Here is a 24,782-nt window from a genome sequence, read left to right on the forward strand (position 1 = left end):
AACTTTTTGCAACTTTTCTCTATTTTTCATACCAATTTTTACTGCCACTTTTATCAAATGTGAGGAAGTGATTTAAAAACATGGTATAAACTATTTCTAGTATGATTTTATTCTCTTTGATTTGCATAACAAGGAGCTATCTATGGGTTAGCTGCATCTCACAAAATCTATGACACAATGGCTTGCATGCAAGAAGTTCGACTACCACTGCCAAGAACGACCGTTTCGTAACAATATGTAAATATATCGTTTTTAATTCAACAAAAATTATAAATGAAACTTTTTACTGCAACTTCTTGCAGCGACTTTCCTCAAAATTAAGTGCAATTTGCTCTCGATTATAGTGCAACAAAAACTTGTCCTGGTGAGTGTTGATCACACTACCAAACCGTACCACAGATAATCTTGGATATAGATTTGAAAATTTAGGTCGGATTCGGGTATGCTTACTAGCTAAACTGGACTGTGGGTATGGACCAACAATTTATACAATCTTCGGGACTCACATAGCTAGCGTCTCGGGACTCAATTCAATTCAGTTTATTGTCAATAATTCTATCCTTTCGAAACGCCACAAGAATTCTTGGATTATCTCTTATGTTAACAACTGTCGTGCAATATTAGGGTTACCAACTTCCTGCACAGCTCCCGTAATAACCGCCGGAGCGTCACTTCGGTGCTGATTTACGGCATATCAGCCGAATTTGGCTATATATATGGCCAAAATTCTCAACAAATAGGACAAAATCTGAAAAAGAGGACAAAAGGGCGTCCTCCGAGAACACTTTCAAAAAATTCAAAAAAGGGAACGAATCCTCTTAAAAGAGGACATATGGTGACCGTATCCAACAAGTCGAGACCAAGCTTTACAGTCGAAGTGATTACTGATCAACATGATGGTATAATTATACTTCGAAATGAATGATGCCGGATATCATACTAAGAGCTGTAAACAATTTTATGTGTCACATTTCGTACCATGTACTGCTGAAAATCAGTAATACCTACAGGACGAAATTATCTCCGAAGAAAAGACACCGCGAGTTTTAGATTTAGAAATATAAGTTCAGACGTTCTTTGCTTATGGTAAAGTTCAGCCATCATCAGAACCTGACACAGACGTTAAATAACCCACCCCTGGATCGGGAGCCAGGTCGGGTAATTTGGACAACCTATAAAGAGTTTCGACATGGTATAACAAATATTTCCTGAATGAGGAAACTGATGAGGTGCACGAAAAAACTCGTCTGTGGGTCCTTCCTTTAAGACAATTTCGGCCTGACATTTGACGGAGTTGGAACAGGAGCCGGAGATGTACGTGAAACTAAATCGGGGCTGGATCAGGAGCCGGAGCCAGAGCAGTTACTTGAAAAATAGCTCCGGCTCCGATGTATTTCATATGATGCTATATGCTACTACTATTGGCTTAATTCACATCATTAAACTCCAACCCTACACGAAATTAAAAATGGTTGCCTCGTTGGCGCCACCATTACACCGGTATTTGATAAAGCCGGAGCTGTGTTCAATGAGCTCCGTAGTTGGAGCTTATTTATGATAAAATGTAGTTCCGGAACTGGAACTGCACAAATGCAGCATTTAGGCCTGTCTCAGAACCCCGGATTCAAGTACAACCACGAAAATCGAATTACCGGCGTGTCTTCGGCGGGCTTAAAAGTAAACTGGCGAAGAAGTTTTGCCATGGTGAATTTGATTTCTGTCAACGCAAATCTCATCGCTATGCAATTTCTCGGTCCCGCTCCAAATGGTTGATATACCAGTGGGTCGATTTGGCTCATATCCCGCATCCTGTAGAAACGTCGAATGGTGAAGTTATCAGTTATAGTATATAGCATTGATAATGCCATTAAATAATGCACACTTGCGGATGAGAAACAGTCGAAAAACCATAGCATAAGTGGTTGAAGAAGACGTGGATTTCCAAAACATATCGAACCTACTTGAAGTGGAATACGAAAATGAGGGTATGAAATGTACTGAAGTAAGTAATATTGTAAACGAAAGTCCTGTAATTCGCCGATTTTCACCCTTGCAGATAGGGTGTATAAACTGTATGAATCAGGTAAATAGTACTTTATAATTATGCTTTCACTTCCTTCCAATGGGTGTAAGTGAATCAAATACACCAATCCTTATGGAGATTTAGCTCACAGGTGTAGTGGCTTCAATCTTCGTGCACCATCCCATCAAATCCCACACAGGTCGTGCATGGACATGTAAAATGAACAACACTACTACCATTTCACCCATGATATATACATATATATCCATAAGATTAAGCGTTTTACCGTATTTGACATATTTTTACAAGACGAAATAGGTGTAAAATCACGATTTGTTACCTGAAAGAGCCGTTTGCCTGATTTACGCCCCACTCTAGGTTGAAAATCTGATAAATGCACCGATTTTGGAACACATGGATATCCATTTTTGTTTGAAAAAAAGTAGATTTGTTCGAGAGACCGCATACGTTTAGAAGTTGAGCATAGGAGGCTCAATACGAAATTACAAGGTGCATCCTCGCGACTACTGCTAAACGATTAATGGCGCTGCAACTAAGTTTTTCGGAAATAAATTCAGTTACAGTGTTAAATGGGATACAAAGCATTTCCCGGGGTCCACGAAACCTCTAAATTTGCAAATAATTGATAACCTAATTTATAATTTTCTAATTAGGAAGATCACGTGGCAGTTTCGCTTCATCACTGCTGAAACGTCAGGGCTCACATCAACAGAATGGCCATCTGAGACGAAACATCGTACGTGAAATTCAATTTAATTGACAATTTGCCAATTGCTTACTGATACGAACATTTTTCTGTTTAGAGAAATTTTATACGGGTTCGTGAAAAAAGAAAAAAAGTTGGAGTCTATCAGGATGAATTAGGAATTCCAAAAGTTTTTTTCCTAATCTGTTCCAATATTGGATTTTAAACGTCGTCATATTTTCACCTGTGAAATAGCCTACATATAACCAATGTTCCCTCTAATTTTTCACGTGTATGCGCGCACTCACCAACTCACTGCGCGACCCTTGGACAACAGTGGGTAACGACTAAAATAAAGAATAAAATAAAAAGTCATCTCTTCGGATTTATTGTGCGCAGCATATATTTTCTGTGCGCAGAGACCGTGCCACCACTGAGCAATTGCGCACGTGCGCTGCTTAGAGGGGGAAATTGCATATAACCATTATTTCTGAATAACTTCGAGATGAGCTGCTGCACGTGATATGTTCATTACAATTCTAGCTGTTCCTCCACGTTGGTGCCGTATATGTTGCGGTCATAGCCAAAGATGTTGTCGTAACCGTTACGCGCTATCATTCGCAATCTTTTATAATTGTAAAAATGGATTTTCGGCACTCGTTCATATCAAATCGAAGGCCCGGATTATCAAGGAACTACCACCACCACATATTTCAATAAATGCAGTTGCAGGATTCGCTTCCAAATATTAAAAGTCTGCCCAATTTCTAAATATAGTACAATCTTATTTACAAAAAAAAACTGTCATCCTGTTGCTGCCTATACAGTTAATATTTGCACAAGGCAGATAACGGTTGAGTTAAATTTGAACTAAAACTTGTGGATGTCCGGGTCCGCGGGGGTCAGTAACGGTCCACAAGCGGTCCGCGGCGACAAAAAGGTTGAGAACCACTGCAATAAGGTATGGTAATTTCACTTGTAACGGCGATTCAAATACAAAGTCTGTGAAGTGAGTACATTTGCTTAGCAGTGCAAGTAATCTAAAACATAAACACCCGAGTAAGTAATCCAAGTAGAGTAAACCTACTTCAGTACTCCGACAGATAAAGAGTGCTTCGTTATTGACTATCGCTGATAGCAACATACTTCAAATATAGACACATTACACTTTCGAATACTAAGTGTGCAGGCAGATATGCATCCTTATCTAGATCTACACTCGCGTCGAAAAAAGTGTATATGTACAACCGTTATATATGCGTGTGAATATACACTTTTTTCACTGAGAGTGTAATACACATTATCCGTCACAGTTATCACTTAATCGTACCGCTCTGGATTGAACACCATTGGCTCGTCCCAATACTCTGGGTCGTGTGCGAGAGCGTAACTTGGTATATTGATCATGGTTCCTTTGGGTATTGTGAAGCCGTTTATTGTGATTTGCTCGTCGCAGAGTCGCATGTTCCTGGAAAATACAAGACAGCGGATAGTACTAGCAATACCTTCGTATCTACTGTATGCTGTTACCTTGTCCCCGTGCCGTATAATCGAAGAGTTTCGTTGACGCACATCTCCAGATATTTCATGTTGTTAACGTTGTCGTAGTCAAACTTACCCTGCGAAACATATTTTATTATCTCGCGAATCTAACTTCCACAAACTAATGGATTTTTAAAATGCGCAACTAGAACTAGAGCTAACGCCCTCTTAAAATCCGACACCAACTAACCACTACACTAACAACTTGATTAAAATCCGAAACAACTCAATAATTGATTGTTATTATTAATTAATTTCATTGACTAATTTAATTGAAATCATTAATTGATGAACTGTACAATACTGAATTGCAAATGAGCCAAGAAATATTGGGGATTGAATCGGCATTGCAAAAGGAAGGGGTTTCGAGTTTGAAATGAGAGGTTTTCGACCCCCCAAACCCATACCTGGCTAAGCCACTTCAAGTAGTGAAGACTCAGACCCAGCAATGACTGCAAGAACATCACACAACGTAACACCGGTATCTCGATTTATGCCAATTGATGACAAGTGCTTTCTGTTTGTTCGGCAACAATATTTTTAATGCGCAATTCGAACTATAACTACTCGCTTTTGAAAATGAACAACTAGAACTTGAACTCTTATATGGAATAGTTAGTTGACCGTAGGGCTACCATAAGTCCTCCCTTAGGAGGATTTGTCCTCCTTTTTCATGAAATTGGAAATGTCCTCCGAGGACACTTAAATGTCCTCATTTTTGGAAATTTGTCCTCTACAGCTTTTACACCTAGGCTAACAGACAGGGCCAAGTGGGATTCGGCGTAAATTACGTGAAATAGGTAATGCGGGCGTTCGAGCGGGACATTCGGGAGTTAACCTTTTTTTTCTTTATTTTTTAGTCAACACCACAAAAGTATCGTAAAAAGTGGGTAATGCGGGAGTCGAGACAAACTAATGACCTATTTTTAGTCAACACAACAAGATTTCCAGTAAATATTTCAAAATCAGCTGTTTTCAATTTCGGTAAACTAACTTTTATGATTTGATGAAATTGTCCTCCTTTCCCGATTCCAAATTATGGTAACCCTAGTTCATAGTCAACTTACTAAATTGGTACTTCGTACAAGTCTGGTACTGACCGATTTTCTGAAAGTCTCGTCAATTTCGTTTTGTAATTTTTCCTGTACATCCGGGTTCTGAGCCAAACTGTAAGCCAGAACATTCATGGTGCCGCCTGTGGTTTCGTAGCCGGCGAGAATCATTAGGATGGAGTTTCCCACGATTTCGTTTGACTCCATGCCTGAGGAAATAAGACAGGACGGTGGCGCCGTTCGAAGTCGAATAACTTGAAGACGAATACTTTCTGACCTTCCACGAGTCAACGCTAAACGCTATTTATAGTCTCTATTGCAGGGGTGGCCAACCTTTTCGGCCAAAGGGCCGCACGCAATTGACGAACCATTAAGCGGTCCACTAGCCGCGCGAAGCACGAAAATTGTTCAAAGTGTATAGATGAATAATATTGCTGTATAATATTGCTGTCTGCTGTATATCGCTGTGCTCAGTTTGAAAGGACATGACCCTTCGATATCGAAAGCTTCGGCCAACATGCGTCAATCATTTTGTGCAGATAGGTTTAATCTTCGACGGTCTTTCTGCGAGTGAAAACACAAGGTCGCATGCTGGACGACTCCTTCTCTCGTAATCGCGAGTATAGTTAGACTCAATCTGGTAAATGCGGCGTTTTGTCATTTTCAGGAGGGCGTAAGAACATCAAAAGCAAGAAATCGAGAGCCAACATATTGCACGAAGCGTGAAGGAAATTATTACGTTAGATAAACCTACCGCTAAAGATCCTACATTATTGTAATGTACGAAGACTCATCAAAAATAGGACTGATCCATGGATCTGCCAATGCGTCAGAACGGATATTTTAGTCAACAACATCTTAAGTGTTGCGGCCGGACTGAATAAATTTTCGGCTGGCATTGCAAGTTCACAATCTGGGCAATTCATCTTTGATGATATAACTAATTTTGAAAACTACCTCGTGGGCTACGGGTTGGCCACCCCTGCGCTAATGAGACAACTACAATCACCCAGTGGTCTGATTCTGGCTATGCGTTGTTACATCACAGGAACTATGCTCAGCGCAAAGCAGTTATTGTATTTTCAGGTATTCATAGTGTTTAGAGACAATACACTTTCCAGGCCGATATTCTTTCCTATGAATCCTGGTCTACCGACTTCTAAAGGTGGGAGAGTCGCGCGTGGGCGATAGAGAGTTCGAACGCGAGCGATAACGGGTTGTGATTTAGATTCCGTGGTTAATGCTGGAATTTAGAACCTCGGCTTAAAGCTTAGAGCATGAAAGGAAACCTCTAGAATCGTCATAGTCACCTAAACTGTGTACGATAGTAGTTCTCAACCATTTCGTCTTAGCAGACCCCTTTTGGACCGTCACGGACCTCCGCGGACCCCTTCAAGTTTTCGTTCAAAATTAGCTCAATTATCCTGCAGCCGTCATTTGTCCTTTGTAAATATTAATTGTAGGCTACTGATAAACAGCCACAAAATGACTTTCATTGAAAATAACACCACATTATATGTAGAAATTGGGTAGACTCCTAATATTTCGGAGCAAATTTTACAGCTGTATTTATTGTCGTGGAAACACTCGTCTTCGATTTGATATGAACGAGTGCTGAAAATCCATTTCCCCAAAGATAGGTGGTGGCGAATGTAATATTACCGCGAAACGCTTCCGATGACAGCTTTTATTGTGAGTTTTTAATGAACATATCACGTCCAGCCTAGTCATTCCTATCTAGCATCTCATCTTGAAGTACTTTAGTGGTTATATAACAGGAGAAAATAGATTTCGCGGCGTGTTTTCAATTCCTTCATTGGGACGGATCAAGAAAAAAAAATCAGGAATCTCTATTTCAAACGACTCTTTACTAATTTGCTGAGACTGACAACTTCAAATCCAAAATGTTTTGTAAACATTTCGATGTCATCCTCTTTGACCTTGCTATCTCCAACATTTCATTTTTCCACAAACCCCAACAAAACAACTTTAAGCAGGAATATGTTTGCATTGGCAGGCTATTGGCAATTTGACCATTAAAATGATTTTGCACAATCGGATATTTCATCTCAGACGACCATTTTAACGATGCGAGTCATAAAGTTTGAGCAATTATAAAGCGAAACGGTTTCATGCTTTCTCTAATTAAAAAAATACAAACTAGGTTATCAATGATTTTACAACTTTAGAGGTTTCGCGGACCCCCTGAAAATGCTTCGCGGACCCCCGGTTGAGAACCACTGGTGTGGGAGGTACTTACTAAGACAAAGTCGAGAGATATAGTGGACCATGTGCTATAAGTAGACCGGTATTATGGATTCATTTATAAACTGTTAAGACTCGACTCGACTGGAGTCATTTTCTTAAAATACAGAAATGACTCGACTCGTCTTGAATGAATCTGTTGATCGATACCACTTGTACTCGATTGATTGTGCATGACTCAGACCAAGTCATATGACGCGATATTTGAACTATCAAGACAGGAATTTCAATGTAATTTCGAAAAACAGCAGAGTTTCGACACAATTGGTATTTAGTGTATCAGTTTCAGTACCGGCGCTAGAAAATGCTACCAGAAACATAAGACGCGAGGAAAATCATTATATTATGAATGCGAAGCTCTCGATATAACCAAGAAGTGTTGTAAAAGTGGGTTTCATAAGACGTTACCGCGAAACTGAACAGTCAACACAATGACTTGGACTCAGATTCGACCCGTTGCTTCCTGACTAGGAATCTGACGAGATTAAGTACCGGTATCGTGGTCCGAACGGTCCAACTATCAGACCGCTAACGGATGCAATTGACTGTATGATCTACATCAGGGGTGTCAAACTCAGCTGACGTCGCGGGCCGGATTCAACACTTCAGATCGCTCGCGGGCCGCACCAAACTTCCTCAATCCCAGAATACCTTAAAATCCTAGCTCTTATTTTTCATTTGAATACTTCATTAACTAGCTATATACACAATAGTATATTACATTATATTAGGAATCATTGCGTTTCTATTGTAGCACCACCTTTTATTCGCAAACAGTGGAATTGGTAATAAAACGATGATTGGGCGGCCGAATACAGTTATAGCCGATAAAATTGTGGCTCTAACGATGACAAGTTGGCATATTTCCTTCGTTTTAGTGATATATTGGCATCAACCCTGCGTATGCGTTGTGAGGAACGCGAAAGAATTAACTGTAGACGCGGACGCTGGAATTTGCTGCATAGTATTATATCGCGATTGGGGTTTCTCTCGTGGCTGGAGAGTGGAGAGTTCGAGACCTCTAATATATTTTCCACGTAACCTGAATGCCAGGATTCTTGGCGTTTTCACTCCTGTGCATAACTAGTTTTTGGTCAGTGAAATGAATTCACACATTATTGCCTTCTCGGAATTAGGTGTCAATGTCAGCGACCTGCTCCTAATGATGAGTAGAAACCACAACATCGCAGTCGGGTGGATTTAATGTGGCCTATAAACACACTCGACATGTGCTATCTTGAAGGGCTATTTATTGGAAGTATTTTTTACTAAAAATGTCAACATTTGTTAGAAATGTGCTCAATAATACATGCATTTTTCTATCTACTCGGAATTGCTTAGCGGGCCGTATGTTTGACACCCCTGATCTATATCATCAACATATAAGTTGGTTATGATCGTGAAAAATAATGTAAAAGTATTGACATGGACGGTTCTGCGGATCGTTCGTGGGATATCGGCATAAACATCTCTATAAGTCACGTTACCTTTCTCGAATTTCTCCGATTTCGCATTTTCTTCGGATATCTCATTTTCGAGCATCAGCTGGAGGATGTCCACTCGATCCCTCTGAAATCGAAAACAAAATAAGAATATCAGCCGCGTGCTGTCAGGCTTGGTTCAAGCATCAGGAAATAACGCGTAAGCGGCAGTTTCGATGACTTGACTGACGCAGAGTTGGGCGATTATAAGATATTCAGCTATTCCAAATTAGATTAGAATATGAATTACATAATCCGTAAAAACTTGGAAATTGAATGAAATTCCAAAATAAAAATAAATACTACAAATAACAAGTTCAGCTCATATCAAATCAGATTACGTTTACTTCCGTAAACCCAGCAAAACTCTCTTCGCACTATTGTACCTAGGGCTGTTCAAAAATAACTTTTTTTCCGGATTCCATCCGTTCACTGATTAAATTGTCAGGTTACCCTAAAAACCTCTGCACATTATCCACCAATCAAGGATGATCCGAGAATTATCAACGATAAACTCAAATAACTCCGCTTCTACTAGTTGGAATTGAGTTAAATTTGTTGTGCATCGTCTTTGAAGACAACTCAACATAGATTTTTTAACTTGTCTTAATATATTTATACTTGTTAGAATTGAACCAAATTTGGCGTGCAGCGTTTTTAGGTTAACCTGACAATTTCATCAGTGAATGGCTGGAATCCGGAAAAAAAGGTATTTTTAACAGCTGTCCTGTAGCATTTTCAGGAAAATCATAGACGACATATTAATTAATATCTGACCAATGAAACATGGCCGAAGTGTACCCAAACTCTTTGAGGCACTGTCCGATCAATGTCAATAGAGATAGCCAATAATACAATGCGAGATAATACATATTTTGTGGATGAGGCATGGTGTCCATCTATAGCAGTGGTTTTCGGTCATTTTATGGTCGCGACTCAGTTTTCGATTTGAGAATGTTCCGCTAGCCACATTTAAATTATGTAAGCTCATTACTAATAAAAAGGTCAAGACCCTCGCTTGAACTTATTCACGTCAAGCTGATTACCGTAACAAAATAGGTCATCACTAGGGCAAGTTTTTGCAACTTTTGCAACTTCTTTTTACAGCTTCCGGCAGCTTCCTAAATACTCGTAAGATATGTAGAATTCTGTTTTAAGCCCGTTGAAGGAATCTTGTAGTGCAACTTTTTGCAGCTTTTGTCCATTTTTTCATGCAACTTTTTGCAACTTTTTCGATTTTTCATGAAAGTATTCTCGATTTTGGTGAAATACACGGCCAAATTCGACTGAAACACCGTAAATCAGCACCGAAATAACGCTTTTACGGGTATTTCGGGAGCTGTTTTTTTAGTCAACCGAGCAAAATGTGGTCAAAATGCAACTTCTGCAACTTTTGTTAAAATTAAAAAAATAAGTGCAACTTTCTCAGGTTTTTAGTGCAACAAAAACTTGCCCTAGTCATCACCTTCATTACCTCCAAAGAAACGGCAAACAGCCCCAGGTTGAATACCACTGATCTACAGATTCGACACACTGAGCGCGCTTTGAAATGCAGCGAGTCTATGATTATTTGCCGTCACACGGTTCGATTTGCAACGTAATAAAATATTCACCAAGGTAGGATCCTCTTTTCGTTGATGTATCACTTGATTAACGAGGGACGTGAAATACGTCACGGATTTTCGGGCAAACAGGTTAATATTGAAGTACGTTATCATCCATTCAAACGGCGGGAAGATCACTGGAAACATAATATAGCAGATTTTGCAGTTGCTTTCAAAGTACGAATGTACAGGTAGTGGGGTTTGTAATGACATTCAAACATTGATGAATGGAATTACAAAAGCAGGTCTTGCAACATCATTTACAGAATCCCATTGCGGCTTGATCTACGACAGTTCAGAACCCATTTTACGCGACAACATTTCTATCTCATAAGATATCGGGAATGTACTCGGATAGACAGGTTGAAAAAGTAGATCTGGATACCGCGGTTCAAATTTGCAATCGACGGTTGAGTACTTTCAAAATTAAGAGATGCATCTTTGCCTCATACGCAGATTATTATTATTATTATTTTATTTCACATTTTACAGTGGTGCTTCTCGCCTTTTTCAGGCTATGTGCACCACGACACGAATATTTGTAATGTTCATAAGTCTTTATCTTTGTGGTAATCTTGGGGACGACTTCTTCAACCTTTCGCACACCCAGACGTCAGTCTCTCTCGTACCTATGCGTCCCTGTCGAGATCTTTACTGCCGACTGCTAGAACGGCTCACTTTCAATCTGGGCTTTTAAATGCCCTGCAACTGCAGTGAGGTGCCTCATACGCAGATAAAAATGACACTATACAAATTGGCGCACCAAATGGTCACTGACACAGGGGCTACTTCGACCAGGTTTTATGACAATTTCCTTCGCAATCATGAGTAGTGTAAGTAGATGTTGAGCGAAGAGTTTATCACGTCGTTACTGACCGCAATTGATCGATTCTATATCTAGGTGTAGTTAGATTCTCTAGCGCCAATGAGCTCTGACCAATCATACAACCTGACTCGAACTTTTGGTAGAAGCCTTAGTGCGGGCAGATCGACAAATCTCTGGTCCGTCTCCGCACCCGTTTTTTTGCTCCGACTCCTCCGAGTTCGCCGTTTTTTGCTCCGACTTCTAGGCCGCATTCTTGATATGACCGAGATGCGATCCGAAAAACTACGATGATAATCATCTACGAGTAGGCTACTTATTTCTACTAAACTACGAAAACGGTAGATTAACACGGTATGCACTGTAAATCCGCAAGGTCGTATTGAACACTTCATAACATTTTTTTCTGCGTACAGACACACCTTTTGGGCATATAAACGCATTGGGCCATTATCGTCGCAACGCTTCTGCGTATTTCTCCGTTTACATGTAACACTTCGTCACTGCGGCTTATTTTCAAAAAATTTATACTTGGTAATTTATCATCAATTTTGCATTCATAAACAATCGCTACGTTTGGAGATCACATTAAATCACGGTATATGTAAAATAATATTACTCACTTGACCCAACACTAAGTTTAAGGGTAATATTTCAATGAAATATACATATTTCCCTGTGACGCAGAGGGGTCACAACCTTCGTCACGGTAGAGCGCGCTCGATTTCAGTTTGGATTTGAATTGGTGGTTCGTCAGGCTTCAGGCAGAGAGTAAGGTACACGAAAAAACTTGGCGAAATGGATATATTGAAGCAGTTTCTGCTACCTGATAGCGTAAAGGATCATAAATTCCATGTACTGTAAGGTATGGAGATGCGGTAAATGTTATTGTATGTATGTAATGTGAGAATAGTCATAAAATTAACTCGTTTTGACATTGCAGTAACGTCGTTTGTTTTAGATGTTTTAGCAGGCTACTCATATCCCTTATTCATATGAATGTTCTTTAGATGTTTTGTAGTATATGATTCGTCTGATATTATTGCTGGATGATCGAGCTTCGAATCTGATAATATACCAGGCTGCGACCAGGTCCAGTACTACGGTACTGATGGGAAGCTGCTATAAAATTAACTTTTTTGACATATGGATAAAGGGATGTTCTCTCTATCCACACTGAAATATCACTATGTAGGCGATATTGTGGTCCATTGTGGACAAGTACTGCAATGTCAGCAATTGAATGCCGGTATGACAGTCATGCAACGGTTTTGATTGTTTTTCAACTGCAACACGTTTTACACTGTAGGCCTACTGTTTATTCCAAGTGGTAAGGTGTTAACTAAAGCGATTTTTTTGAAATGTCAAAATAGGTCGGAATTTTGTCAAAATTGTACCGTTAGGTCAAAAATTGCCAAAATTCTTTACAAAATCAAAATTTTGTTGGCAACTTGCATTTCGTTTGTATCATAGATGATTGCACTGTCGGTGAACTTATCATTTTACAATTTACATCTTGTAGCCTACTTTATAGTCCTACCGTTGTAGACGGACCATCGTCTGCTCATTGTGAATCATAAACTGTCAAATGAAACAAATACTCAACGTAGCTTATTGCACTATCCTAACTGAAGCAAGATTGCGTGGGCATTGGTTCTTCTATTAAAAACCGTATGATGAATACTTGCAATGTAGACAACTTTGTCATAATGAGAGAGAGAGTGCAGTGTACGCACAACTTCAGTGTTGCCGGCCAACAACTGCAGCTGGTGAACGTTCTTTCTTCATTCTTGCCAAGCTACTTAGTTAGGACAGACACTTTCTACCCGAAAATGTAGGAAAGTATCTTTCGTTGTACTACAACAAATTTTTAATTATTTCTACCATAATACGAGATGTAACTAATACTAGAATTATTCATGGGTCCAGATTTCGATAAAATAAGTTCTTTTTCATGTAAAAATTTGTCAATTTTCATGCTAAAAGATTTTTTCAGATCAAATTACTTCGGAAGAACAGACAGCTCCAGCCAGAAATAAAGATAAGTTCTGGTAATACAATTCTAACACTATGTGAGAAACACCTAATTTAAGTACATGGGGTCAAAATTAAGTTTTTCATCATCAAAATATGTGTGAATTTGAATTTTTCAGTCAAAATCTTACCTTTGTAGGTCCAAAAAATCGCCCCAATAATAGCACAGCCAAACAAACAATCTTTTCAACAAACCATGGATCACAAGGGGTAGTATTTGTTTTGCCCAATCCCCAAATTTGACTTTTCTGAGTTTATTGTGATACGGTAACTGAACTAAACTCTATTTTGCAGGTAGTATGTATTGAACTTGGCACATTTTTGAAATGCATTTGCTGTATGGAATACTGGTAAGCATCACGGTGTTTTGTAAGTGAACTGGTATATCCTTAGAGAATGAATTTGATTCTGTTGCAATCGGTTATCTTTGTGAAAAAGATTTTTATGAAAGTTTGCTGGTAAAATTTCACAAAAATTGTTAACAATCCAGGAAGTATACTAACTGTGCCAGAGTAAAATTGGTGGTAACGTCATGTGCAACTTTCCATTCCATTACTCAATTATTCTATGAAATACACCCTTCTGTCACGCACAACTTATTGCAGAAAAAAAAACTGTATCCAGTATGATATCTGCGTGATTACTGAGCAGTTCAATTGAATTGCGAATTTTTGCAACAAATATTTTCTTTTCAATAGTCTTGGATTGATCCTCAAATTCGTTCAACTGATGTCCACTCTTTAAAAAGAGCCCCCTGGGTCTACCGTGCCTGCGCTATCAGACAATGTTGACAGTGACGTGAGGAGTCGTTCGTAACGGGTTTTGTGCCGGCACAGTCATCTTATGTGATACAGACCTTTGTCTCAAGAGCCCATGGATACATGTGATTATGTAAGCGTATTTTTTCATTTTATATATCACCATTGATTATGTAATTTGCTGGTTTTTGCAGTCCTACTTTTCTCACGAACTATCTCGCAGAGTAGCTTACGGGCTATTCGATATGAGCTGAAAAAGGCTTCATCTGTGTACACTGCACAGTAAAGTGTACCCTGAACTGTGTACACTGAACAGAGATGTAGTTGAACGTAATGAGCTCGTGTAACTTGTACTTTAACTATTGCTTACTGAACTATAATGGGCTAGGTCAGTGGTTCTCAACCTGGGGGGCTGAGCACCTCTCCTGCGCTTCTGTAACCTATCTGTGTGAAATATTTATATTTACTTCTGCATCAAATTTACAATTTTCCTTTGTAATGTTTCGTATTTTCTAGGAGCAGCATTTGGATTTGACCAGTAAAAAAAAGATCCGCCATGGCACGCCACGAATCAGGGACTCATCAAGCCTGGGTTGCGGCTGATGGAAAGAATATGAAAAATGCCCTAATGTGCAGGTAGTATGTATTGCAATTGGCACCTTCTTGAAATGCATTTGTTGTTTTAAATACTGGTAAGCATCGCGGTATTTCGTAAGTAAACTGGTATATCCTTAGATAATGAATTTGATTCTGCTGCATTTGGTTATTTTTATGAATGTTTGCTGGTAAAATTCCACTAAAATGATTAACAATCCAGGAAAGTATGCTACTCGTGCTGTAGTAAAATTGGTGGTACGGTCACATGCAACTTTCCATTACAATAATTATTTGTTCTATGAAAGACACCCTTTTGTCACATACAAATGTATCCAGTGTGATATCTGCGTAATACTGAATGCCGGTGACGTGATATTTTGTGATACGATTTTTGATGTACAACGTTCTTTCGAGTTCTCTACTAGTTACTGACGATTACCCCTGACGAGTCTCAGCCGAAAATATTCGGGCTCATTTCAATATGCATATACTATTCAATTTTATATTGAAGTTTTGCACCTCGAAGAAGCTGTTCGAATATTGAATAGTTCCCTTGTATTGCAAATTTTTGAAACAAGTATTTTCTTTTCAACAGTCTTGGATTGATCTTCAAATTCATCCAACTGGTGTCAACTCTTCGAAGAGACCCCCTGGTTCTACCGTGCCTGTGCTAACAGACAATGTTGATAGTGACGTGAGGAGTCATTTGAACGGATTTTGTGCCGGTGCAGTCATCTTTTGCGATAATACTTTTGCCTCAAGAACCCATGGAAACATGTGATCATGTAAGTCTATTTACTCATTTCATATATCACCATTGATCATGTAATGTGCTGGTTTTTGCAGTCCTAATTTTCTTAATAACTATCTATATATGCGATATGAGCTGAAGAGAGGCTTGATCTGTGTACATTGAACAGAGGTGTTGTTGAATGTAAAGAGCTGGGGTAACTTGTATTTAAACTACTGCTTACTGATCTATACTTGGAACATCAAATTGAGATCATTTCCCATGTCGTGCTAATTCCAAATAATATCGTTAATTAAATTTAATCAGGAAGGAAGTATTTTGAAAGATTGAGAACAATTACAATTACTGCAATGAAGGAAAAGTATTCAACACCTTCGATAAGATGTCACAAAGTTTTTTGTACTAAAGACAATCAATGTGTCCTTTGTCTGGTCAATTATTGTAATGGAAATCCAAACCCATAGGAATAACGATTCTACTATATTTATTTTCGGATCTTGTTTGCAATCAATTACATTTTCAGCAAAACGAGGTTGATGAAGTCAACTGTCTTCTTCTCCAAGCCAAATTGAGAGACAAGCAAATACAATCCAAGACCCAAGCGCATGTCTTATTGAAACAGGTATCGTAATCTTTCTGTTTTGTGGACCATACAAATATACATAGACCGTTCGTAGACGTACACAGACGTTCTGCTATAAATTTCATCCTGAGTTACAGTTCTGCATTCTCACTGTGGCCTGTGCGTCTGAATGTCAATGTAAATGTCAAAATGGCCGAATTGAAAAAAGCGCGGACCTAATTCAAGATATTTTTATTAGTCGTTATGCGAATTTTAGTCCTTCTCAGTGATAGGATTTCACATGTACCCGAGCGCCTTTCCTGCGCTTGTGTAACCTGCATGTGTGAAATATTTATATTTATTTCTGCATAAAATTTAGAATTTTCATTGACATATTCAAAACTTTGGAATTTAATCACATTTTCAGGGAGCACAACTTGGAGTCGACCAGTAGAAAAGAAGCAAACATCATGGCACGCCACGAATCAGAGATTGACCGATCCTGGATTGTAGCTGATGCCAAGAATATAAAACTGCTTCAGTGAAAATGAAGTATTCAGAAACATTGTTGACGTTTTGAGCTGCTATGCATTGGATTGTCATACCCTGAAGGAGTGGTTCTCAAACAGGAGAAAGCATTTGAAGGGGCGTGAACCCGCTGTCAACTAAAATCTTTTTCGCACATGGCAGCTTCTACTTATTTCTCTGTGTATGGTCAGAATTTAATATTTGAATATTCTCTCATCAACAACTATTACCGTCACTGCCATCCAACTATCAGTTGGGATTTTTAGCGTTCTGGTTGCTTTTTTTAATTTCATGATACGACGATAAGGGGTGTGTGAATTTTTTTTGCTATCATAACGGGGCGTGTCCAAATATGTTCATGAACCAGTGCCCTAATGACTTCCAGATTTCATATTTTGCAGCAGACTGGCAAATAACAACAAAATCTTTTCTGTAAATCTGCAAAATTTGTATGGACTCAAAGAAACGATTTCTTTGTTATTTAAACAAAAGTGATTGGCATTAACCTGATATAAATCCTTGTAATGCAAGCCCAAGAATATTTTTGATGCCTGGTTAGCAGGCCCAATTTCATTAAGAGTAAAAAAATACTTTGTTACTTGTTTATCGTGGTAGTGGTAGTGAAACTGATATATTCATTGTTTGTTTTTTTACAATAAAATTAGAAATTTACAAGCCATAATTTGATCAATTATAAATATGTTTTAATGATTTGTGTTTATCATGTTTTCCGTTAACGGACGTAACCAATGAATTTGATTCCATGCCATTGTCACGAAAGTTAAAGATACTAAATGATATTTTGTTATCACTATCCCTAATTCCCTATGCATTCATTTTCATGATTGAACGAGTTGCATGATATTTGTAGTGAGTTTGCTCTTGATCATTTGTGATGTTCGTGATTTCATGGACTATTCCGGAAACGGTTTCAACTGCTGATCTGAATTTATGAAACCCTGTCACAGCAGCTATTGGAAATTTCAATCTTTGCACGTATTTAATCACCCAGGTTGGATATTATAAGCGTCATCTATTCATGAATCAATAAAATCTGATTTTATTTTGAGCCCTGCGTTCCGGTGACTAGTCAACCAGCCACTTTGAGGCTGAACACTTTTTAGGTAAACACTTTTAATTTAAACACTTCGCAACACTTCTAGGCGTTCAATTTTTGGATCACGTTTCGTGTTCAATTTTCCGGGTTGAGTAACACTTCAGAATTTACAGTGTGGGTTCAGGTTCCATATTGAATATTGCAACGATAACATCATTACAATAAAAACTGACAGTTTTTCATTGAACACGGGTTTGTATATTGGCGGCTACAGGCGCCCAATTGGTAGTTACAATCGTCATGCTCATCAATAGCCTTAATAGTGATTCTGGTTTACCAGAAAATAGTACGATCCGACTCCGGCCGCATGAAAAAAAATGAATTCTGCTCCGGGAAAAATGATAAAATCAGGCCGAATATCTATTCCGGCTCCAGTACATGCCCCGCTCTACAAGCCTTGGGTCAGATTTAATCTATAGTGTTCAACGCGAACGATATAATCATTATATTCTTTTTTTAGTGTTTATGAAGTTTCAACTACATTGTTATTTAACAACAGTTAAACATTCTTGAATTATTTTGATTCATGATCTGCCAACTCGCAGCACGGTCCCCTTTCGTTCTATATGTTTTTGTAAGATACCGCTTACGTGGATCGGGAGGCGAGGAAGAGCTTAGATCAGGGGCCAGCAACAGACGGCCCGTGGGTCGGTTCTATGTGTTCTTTGTTTTCTGATTTAGTCACGTGACAAGCATGTTATTTCCGTTACAAAAGGCCTTTCAGTCTCATGCATTGCCTCAATTCGGAAAAACCGATCAAAGTGAAATTTGGGCTGAATAGTGTAATACTTAGAGGCGGAGCGGACACAAGTAATAGTGATTGTTCATTAACATTAACAAGAAGCTGCGGTCCGATCCAACTGATGTTCACGTGCAGTTTGATTCTATCTACACTGCCGACTAGTTCAAAGAACTTGAGAACAAATTTGATCGACAACAGATGAAGCATTCGCTTCAACAAATATTGAAGTAGACAATGTTAATAAGTTCATGAAATAGTGTTTGGTTACCTATGGTTTAAACTTAAAGTTTACATTAAATACGATTAATTCTTTGTCGAGGTGTACAAATACGCGATTAATGTATCGATTCAGGAATCCGACCCGCCAAGTACTTCATTTTTTCCATATCAGACCAACAGACCGATGAAGTCGCCTGCGTCTGGCCTAGATAAACCCGCTGCACTTCGGTAGGAAGTTTGGAGTCGATCTCGTGACGCATTTGGTACGTGTTGTAGCTGTCATCATAAACACCCACTTTTATATGCAGGTCGTAGTTATATCATATATCATACACATTAATTAGTTATATCTTTTAGAACGGGACATTGCGACGTGATACACCAGTAATACGTGCGATATACTCACTGCAGAGCAGCAGCATCGGACTAAACATGCTTGTGGCAAACATATCCTTTGCTTGTTTAATGATCTCCGGCTCCGATACAGAATCATCCTGGGAATTGACGTCGGTGCCAAAGGCAGCTGAGCACATTATGTCCAGGGAAAGTCGCAGGAAAAGTCTGAAAATGGGAGGATTGTGCATACATTTGAAATCGAACCTATAGCGATTAAATGCCCACTTAGAGGTACATCGATTTGAACAGCCACAACTCACACGCATAGCCAATGCTGCCATAGGCTAATATATACCGTAAAACGAGAGCCTTCGATTATGAAACGAATATTGTTTGATTGTTATGCAAAGTAATGCGCTGTGGATGGAACCTGCTTATTTTCTTCCATTTGCCAATGCATCAGTTCGTGGTTGATCAAAACGATTAGATTTCAGTCGTCGAATCAGATATTGTGGCTATTTGGCATCCCAACATGTCCCACATGTCACATATTTGAATTTTCTAATCATGATTACTGTTATGACGCCATTATGGCCGAAACGCGAACACTCGACTCGGAGTGTAATCACTTGGGCAAGTTTTTGTTGCACTAAGATCGCGAGAAAGTGGCATTTAATTTTAACAAAAGTTGCAGTAAAAAGTTGAATTTTTTGTTGAATTATTTGGGTATGAGATACTCGAAATGTTCCGTTGTATTACCTAGTCTCGGCAGAGCTGTCAAATTTGATATTTTATTGCTATTTAACGCACGGTCTGGCAAAACCGCCAAACATTACATTTTTTTCGGCGCATTGCAAGAACATTACGCAATGCGGGAATAATCTCCCCAAACAGCATAGCATAGCTATAACCCCCTCCCCCTAAAAAAAGTCAAATAACACACCCCAAATCGCCTAGGTCTGCAAACTAGACCCAAGGCCTTACACAAAAAAACTCACTCTCGGTGTCTTTGACCAAGGCAATAGCCTGGAAAAGGTGACTCATTGAAAATCTAATTTTCGGTGGTCTCGCCTGGGCGCTTGTGAAATGGTAAACTATTTCAAATTTAAACGACAGAATGAATAAAGCGCAATATTTACATATTGTTTGGGCACGGCCGTGCTTGGCAGGGGTAGTTGAACTTTTTGCTTGTAAACCATTGTGTCATTGATAACAGTGAGATGCTGCTAACCCATCATATAGCTTTTTGTTTTGCAAATCAAAGAGGATAGAACCATACCAGAAATCGTTTATAGCATGTTGTTAAATCACTCCTTTACATTTTACCGCAATATTTTATAAAAATTGCTGTAAAAATTGGCATGAAAAATAGAAAAGTTGCAAAAAGTTGCACTATAAAATCCCTCTAAACAGCTTAAAACATAGTACATAGATTCCGAGTATCTGGGAAGCTGCCGGAAGCTGTAAAAAAGAAGTTGCAAAAACTTGCCCTAGTAATCACTCAGGCACTTACAGGTTTGCACTGTGATTTTACGAAGTTCATTTTATCACAATTCTTCACCAGATGCTGACGATTACCCCTGACGAGTGTCAGCCGAAAATATTCGGGCTCATTTTAATATGATTATACAATTCCAGATCTGTACCTCAAAGAAGCTGTTCAAATATAGCGATTTATTGTATATTAATATTATACGTATAGCCTAGCTAGGGCATGTATCAGTTATATCACATATGACAGTAAGAGCAATCGATTTATCCATTTGGACTCATGATAACAAAAACATTGTAGCGGGCAGATATTACTTTATTCAATTTGAATACGTTTTGACCTGTCATTGAAATTGGCCCGTGTACTTTTAATTGAGTACTTCTACTTGCGCAATAAGGGTGATCACTTTGACTACAACTCTCAATATTAAGAGCATATACTTGATCAGACTAGCTGTTGGGTGGGGTCACCATATTTTGACATCCGGTAAAGAGGACACTTTTTACAACTCACAAAACTTGTAAAATCGGTCAAGAAATCGGACAATTTGATAATTTTTACTGCATACACTGTCGTGTTGACTAGAAATTATAACAAGATCATTGTTCTAACTCGACTGCCGGAATACCTGCTCTAACGTAAAATTTTTGACCGTCGCTACCGTTCAAATCCAGTTTTAGCGTCATTTAAGGCGTCTTTTAGTTGTGACCGTACCATTGCCTGCCTGTCAAAGCTATAAAGGGAGAAGAATTGCCAAAAGGGAGGTCATTTGGGCGTCCTCGGAGGACATTTTCGATTTCTTGAAAAAGGAGGACAAATCTTCCTGAAGGAGGATATATGTTAAGCCTATATTATATCTACAGTTGTAATTATCCTGTGTTACGATACTCCCCGTTCACACCTGTCCACAAAAAGGTGGTTTCTACCATCATTCAGACCGCAGACGTGATAACCAATCAATACCGAGGCTTGCGCGTTGCTACGAAGTTTGATATCTTATGATTTTGCGTGCAAAGAAGGCTACACATCACTCACGATCGAGACTTGAAAACACCGCCGTTATTTTCAATTCGACGATTTAAGACGACAGCCGTGTTGTCGACGCATCGATCCATGATGTACGTCATATGTCGTAGTTTGGACGTAGAGAAGGTAGGACTAAGGGACGATCTTATGCGCTTCCATTGGGGCCCTTCTGCAGCTGTAAGGCGTTGATTCATTTGTTTTCCTGTTATCTTCGCTAACGATCTCTGAAATTCACATTAGTCGTTCAGTTTCCTGTTGCGACTGAGGCATAGCGAGAATTACTGCTGCAGCAGTCACTAAATGGTCTCAAATTAAAGTTGAAAGTATAGCAAAGATTTTGGCAGCAGCCCGAATGGTCTTAACGTACTTCGCCAATCTTCGTGGTATCGATGATATGCACTTCTTCGTTGTTGCATGTTTTAGACGTGATTACCCGCACCGAACAACATTCAGATAGTTGTTACTTGTCGGCCGATCACGTAAAATACTTTTAGATGTAGGAGTTGTAAGGAGTTAAGAGGCGATGACGCCTGACCGCGATATCACAGATAAAATGCAATAGGACAACTCGTGAAAGTATTTTCGCTGCAATTCCAATACGGTAGCTTTCCGAGGAAAATGGCCGATGAGAAAACATATTTCACAACCTCAATAGTAATTTTAGATCACATCACATTTTTCAGCAACGCGTTGCATGACTCTCAAATTGTTTTGGTGACCTGTCGCGACGGTTGGTGAAAAAACTCCTAATATGAATGGGCCTTAAAAATGTTTCTTGCAGTTCTTTATCATCTCTCAATTTAGAGACAGCTCTCCACGGGTTGAGATCACTGTATATTTAGGAATGTCTCGCTATAGTATCACTATATACATTATATCCGAGGTTATCAATACAGTATAAGCCATGGCCCTGTTTTCAGTGGACCCCTTTGTTGACACAGCCTTGGCTGGTGTACTTACATAAAAGTCGACTCCAAGGCACACAAAGCCGTTAACCCTTTCATTTGTGTGCCTTGCAGTCGACTTTTATCAAAATACACCAGCCAAGGCCGTGTCAACAAAAGGAGTTCGTGTACCATCTAAAAATAGTACATTGAACGCTCACGTATTCAACATTTCATGCTGCTGACGTCATATTTTGAGATACGATTGTTGTTGATATACGATGTTATTTTCAATTCTCTACTAGTTGCCGACGATCGCCTCACACGAGTGTCAGCCGAAAATATTCGGGGTTATATCAATATGAATATACTATTCAATTCTAGTGGTTTTATTTATTACATGACACGATGGGTAGTAACAAAACTATTTGGTTGAAAACATCCAATGCTCACCTTTCTTGTTGGGAAAGAGTGGAATTGCTTAATCTGTATTTGCCGCAGAATATCTGGATCATGGAAGGTGATACTGGGCGTGAAAAAATTGTAGCACCTAAAAATAAAAATGTGAGATCGGGCACCGTTTTATTTCACACGGTGATATACAGCAAAATTGCTAAAATCACTGTTTTGCTTCGCAAAGATGATAATCTGACTTTCCGCTATATATATCGTCTATCCTAGGCTTTGTTATACAATAAATAGCCTACTAACCCCCAAATTGGTCCATATTTTTGCTTCATTTCGTTGTCGTAAGTGAAGGCTTTCTGAATACAAATAACTTTTAGTGGTGGGAGTACTTTGGTAGTCGTTCATTTTTCCCAGACCTTTTAATATCAAGTAGAGTGTTTTTACCTGAACCACTTTTAAGATTTATCAAATGAAATACTTGGCAGGTCTTTTTCATGCTATCCACGAGATTCGAATTGTCTTAAGAGTAGAGGTCGACCTATATTGATTTTTACAGGCCGATACCGATACCGATATATCGGCACACTCACAGGCCGATAACCGATATCATAGGCCGATATTATTATGGAAGGAGTAGAGAACAATTTCACCAAAAATATTATATATTAGGCAAGATGGCACTTGTTCATGCCACAGAAAGCTGAACAACAAACGACAAAGCTGATATTGAAAAGAATTATTGCTTAATTGTGCACATTCGTTGAAAATTGGGATAACCCAAAAAACCAGACATGACACAGAATTGCAGGTCAGTAAAGAAAAGGTAGATTGTAATGCAGAAAGCATAGTTTCTCTGCATGCTCACCCAGTTAAATTCGTCCTGCAAGGGTAAATCTGTCATATATCACCCTTTACTTCGTCGATTTCTTGAGATTGAGAAGACGGAGCATTGAATTTCCAATAGTTTTGAATTTTTTTTAAATATAAAATATCGGCCGCAATATCGGCCTTCATAGGCCGATATCGATAATCGGGAAAGCTCTAAATATCGGCCTCGATAATCGGCCATTTCGATAATCGGTCGACCTCTACTTAAGAGCAATACCCTTACACGAACTGATGCGACTCATTGAATATTTCTTTGATCACGGTCGGTATTTACAGAAATCTGAGAAATCGCCGTGAAACCCAAAGCGTAGCTAATATATTTGAACAACCTTCTGGCGATACTGAACATAGATTATACCGAATAAGATATTCATATTCCTTATTGATCTCGTTGCAAACTTCTCGATAGACTCCCACCAGAATTGAAGAACAGTAATTTGAGGTTACGGAAATCTAAATACTCGCTGGAAATGACGAGCACCACGGGATGGCAGTCAGTCACGATAGGACAAGTTAAATAAATTGGCATTTAAAGCCTATATCCCGCTGCAATATTTATATTTTCGAGATATTTCTAAAAAAGCAATATTTAGTTTTTACCCGTTTCATCGGAACCATGTGGCCGAACAGGTGCAAAGACGGCGGATCATGAGGAATATTCATCTCCCGCAGATACTGCCATTTGCGATGAATGTAATACCTGCGATTTACAAATCATCATTAGCCTTTGCGAAGGGTTGAAGCAGGAGTTCCAATCACGTCCAATGCAATCCATGCCATGTACTACAAGGGTAGGTGTAATAGGTGTATTTATCAGATGTCTATCATAGCGCATAGGGTGCAAATCAGGTCATCGGCACTTTCTGGTACCAGCTTATGTTTTCACATCCATTCTAAGGGGTGAAAATGCGTCAAATACACTAATCCATACGGTGATATATACA

General features: G+C 39.0%; 2 protein-coding genes and 1 long non-coding RNA gene across 8 annotated transcripts in view; 1 reads left to right on the forward strand and 2 right to left on the reverse strand.

The window, feature by feature from the left end:
- Positions 1-24,782, reverse strand: part of LOC145436579 (cytochrome P450 3A11-like) — a 171,369-nt gene that overhangs the window by 24,283 nt on the left and 122,304 nt on the right. The gene's annotated exons all lie outside the window — the stretch shown is intronic.
- The window catches only part of LOC145435685 (cytochrome P450 3A14-like), a 29,051-nt gene that overhangs the window by 609 nt on the left and 3,660 nt on the right, over positions 1-24,782 (reverse strand). Inside the window, exons 2-12 of the mRNA XM_080312983.1 lie at positions 24,439-24,538; positions 23,254-23,306; positions 22,996-23,092; positions 21,668-21,882; positions 19,211-19,365; positions 10,683-10,810; positions 9,076-9,157; positions 5,372-5,532; positions 4,260-4,348; positions 4,060-4,197; positions 1,653-1,809 (exon numbers count right to left, since the gene is read on the reverse strand). Coding sequence (XP_080169109.1) covers positions 1,653-1,809; positions 4,060-4,197; positions 4,260-4,348; positions 5,372-5,532; positions 9,076-9,157; positions 10,683-10,810; positions 19,211-19,365; positions 21,668-21,882; positions 22,996-23,092; positions 23,254-23,306; positions 24,439-24,538 — 1,375 coding nt within the window. The remainder of the gene's footprint in view (positions 1-1,652; positions 1,810-4,059; positions 4,198-4,259; positions 4,349-5,371; positions 5,533-9,075; positions 9,158-10,682; positions 10,811-19,210; positions 19,366-21,667; positions 21,883-22,995; positions 23,093-23,253; positions 23,307-24,438; positions 24,539-24,782) is intronic.
- Positions 12,051-17,655, forward strand: LOC145435686 (uncharacterized). 6 transcript variants are annotated; one of them, XR_013913952.1, is made up of 8 exons: positions 12,054-12,361; positions 13,493-13,547; positions 13,825-13,880; positions 14,229-14,421; positions 14,805-14,924; positions 15,481-15,670; positions 16,160-16,258; positions 16,626-17,655. It is a non-coding gene; the product is annotated as an uncharacterized LOC145435686 (long non-coding RNA). The 6 variants fall into 6 exon arrangements; XR_013913950.1 differs by having other exon boundaries at positions 12,051-12,361; positions 13,493-13,880; XR_013913953.1 differs by lacking the exon at positions 13,825-13,880 and having other exon boundaries at positions 12,055-12,361.

The sequence above is a fragment of the Botryllus schlosseri genome, chromosome 3 (genome assembly GCF_051294905.1).
Source record: "Botryllus schlosseri isolate E-star chromosome 3, Bs_hap1, whole genome shotgun sequence".
In the NCBI taxonomy this organism is placed as follows: domain Eukaryota; kingdom Metazoa; phylum Chordata; class Ascidiacea; order Stolidobranchia; family Styelidae; genus Botryllus; species Botryllus schlosseri.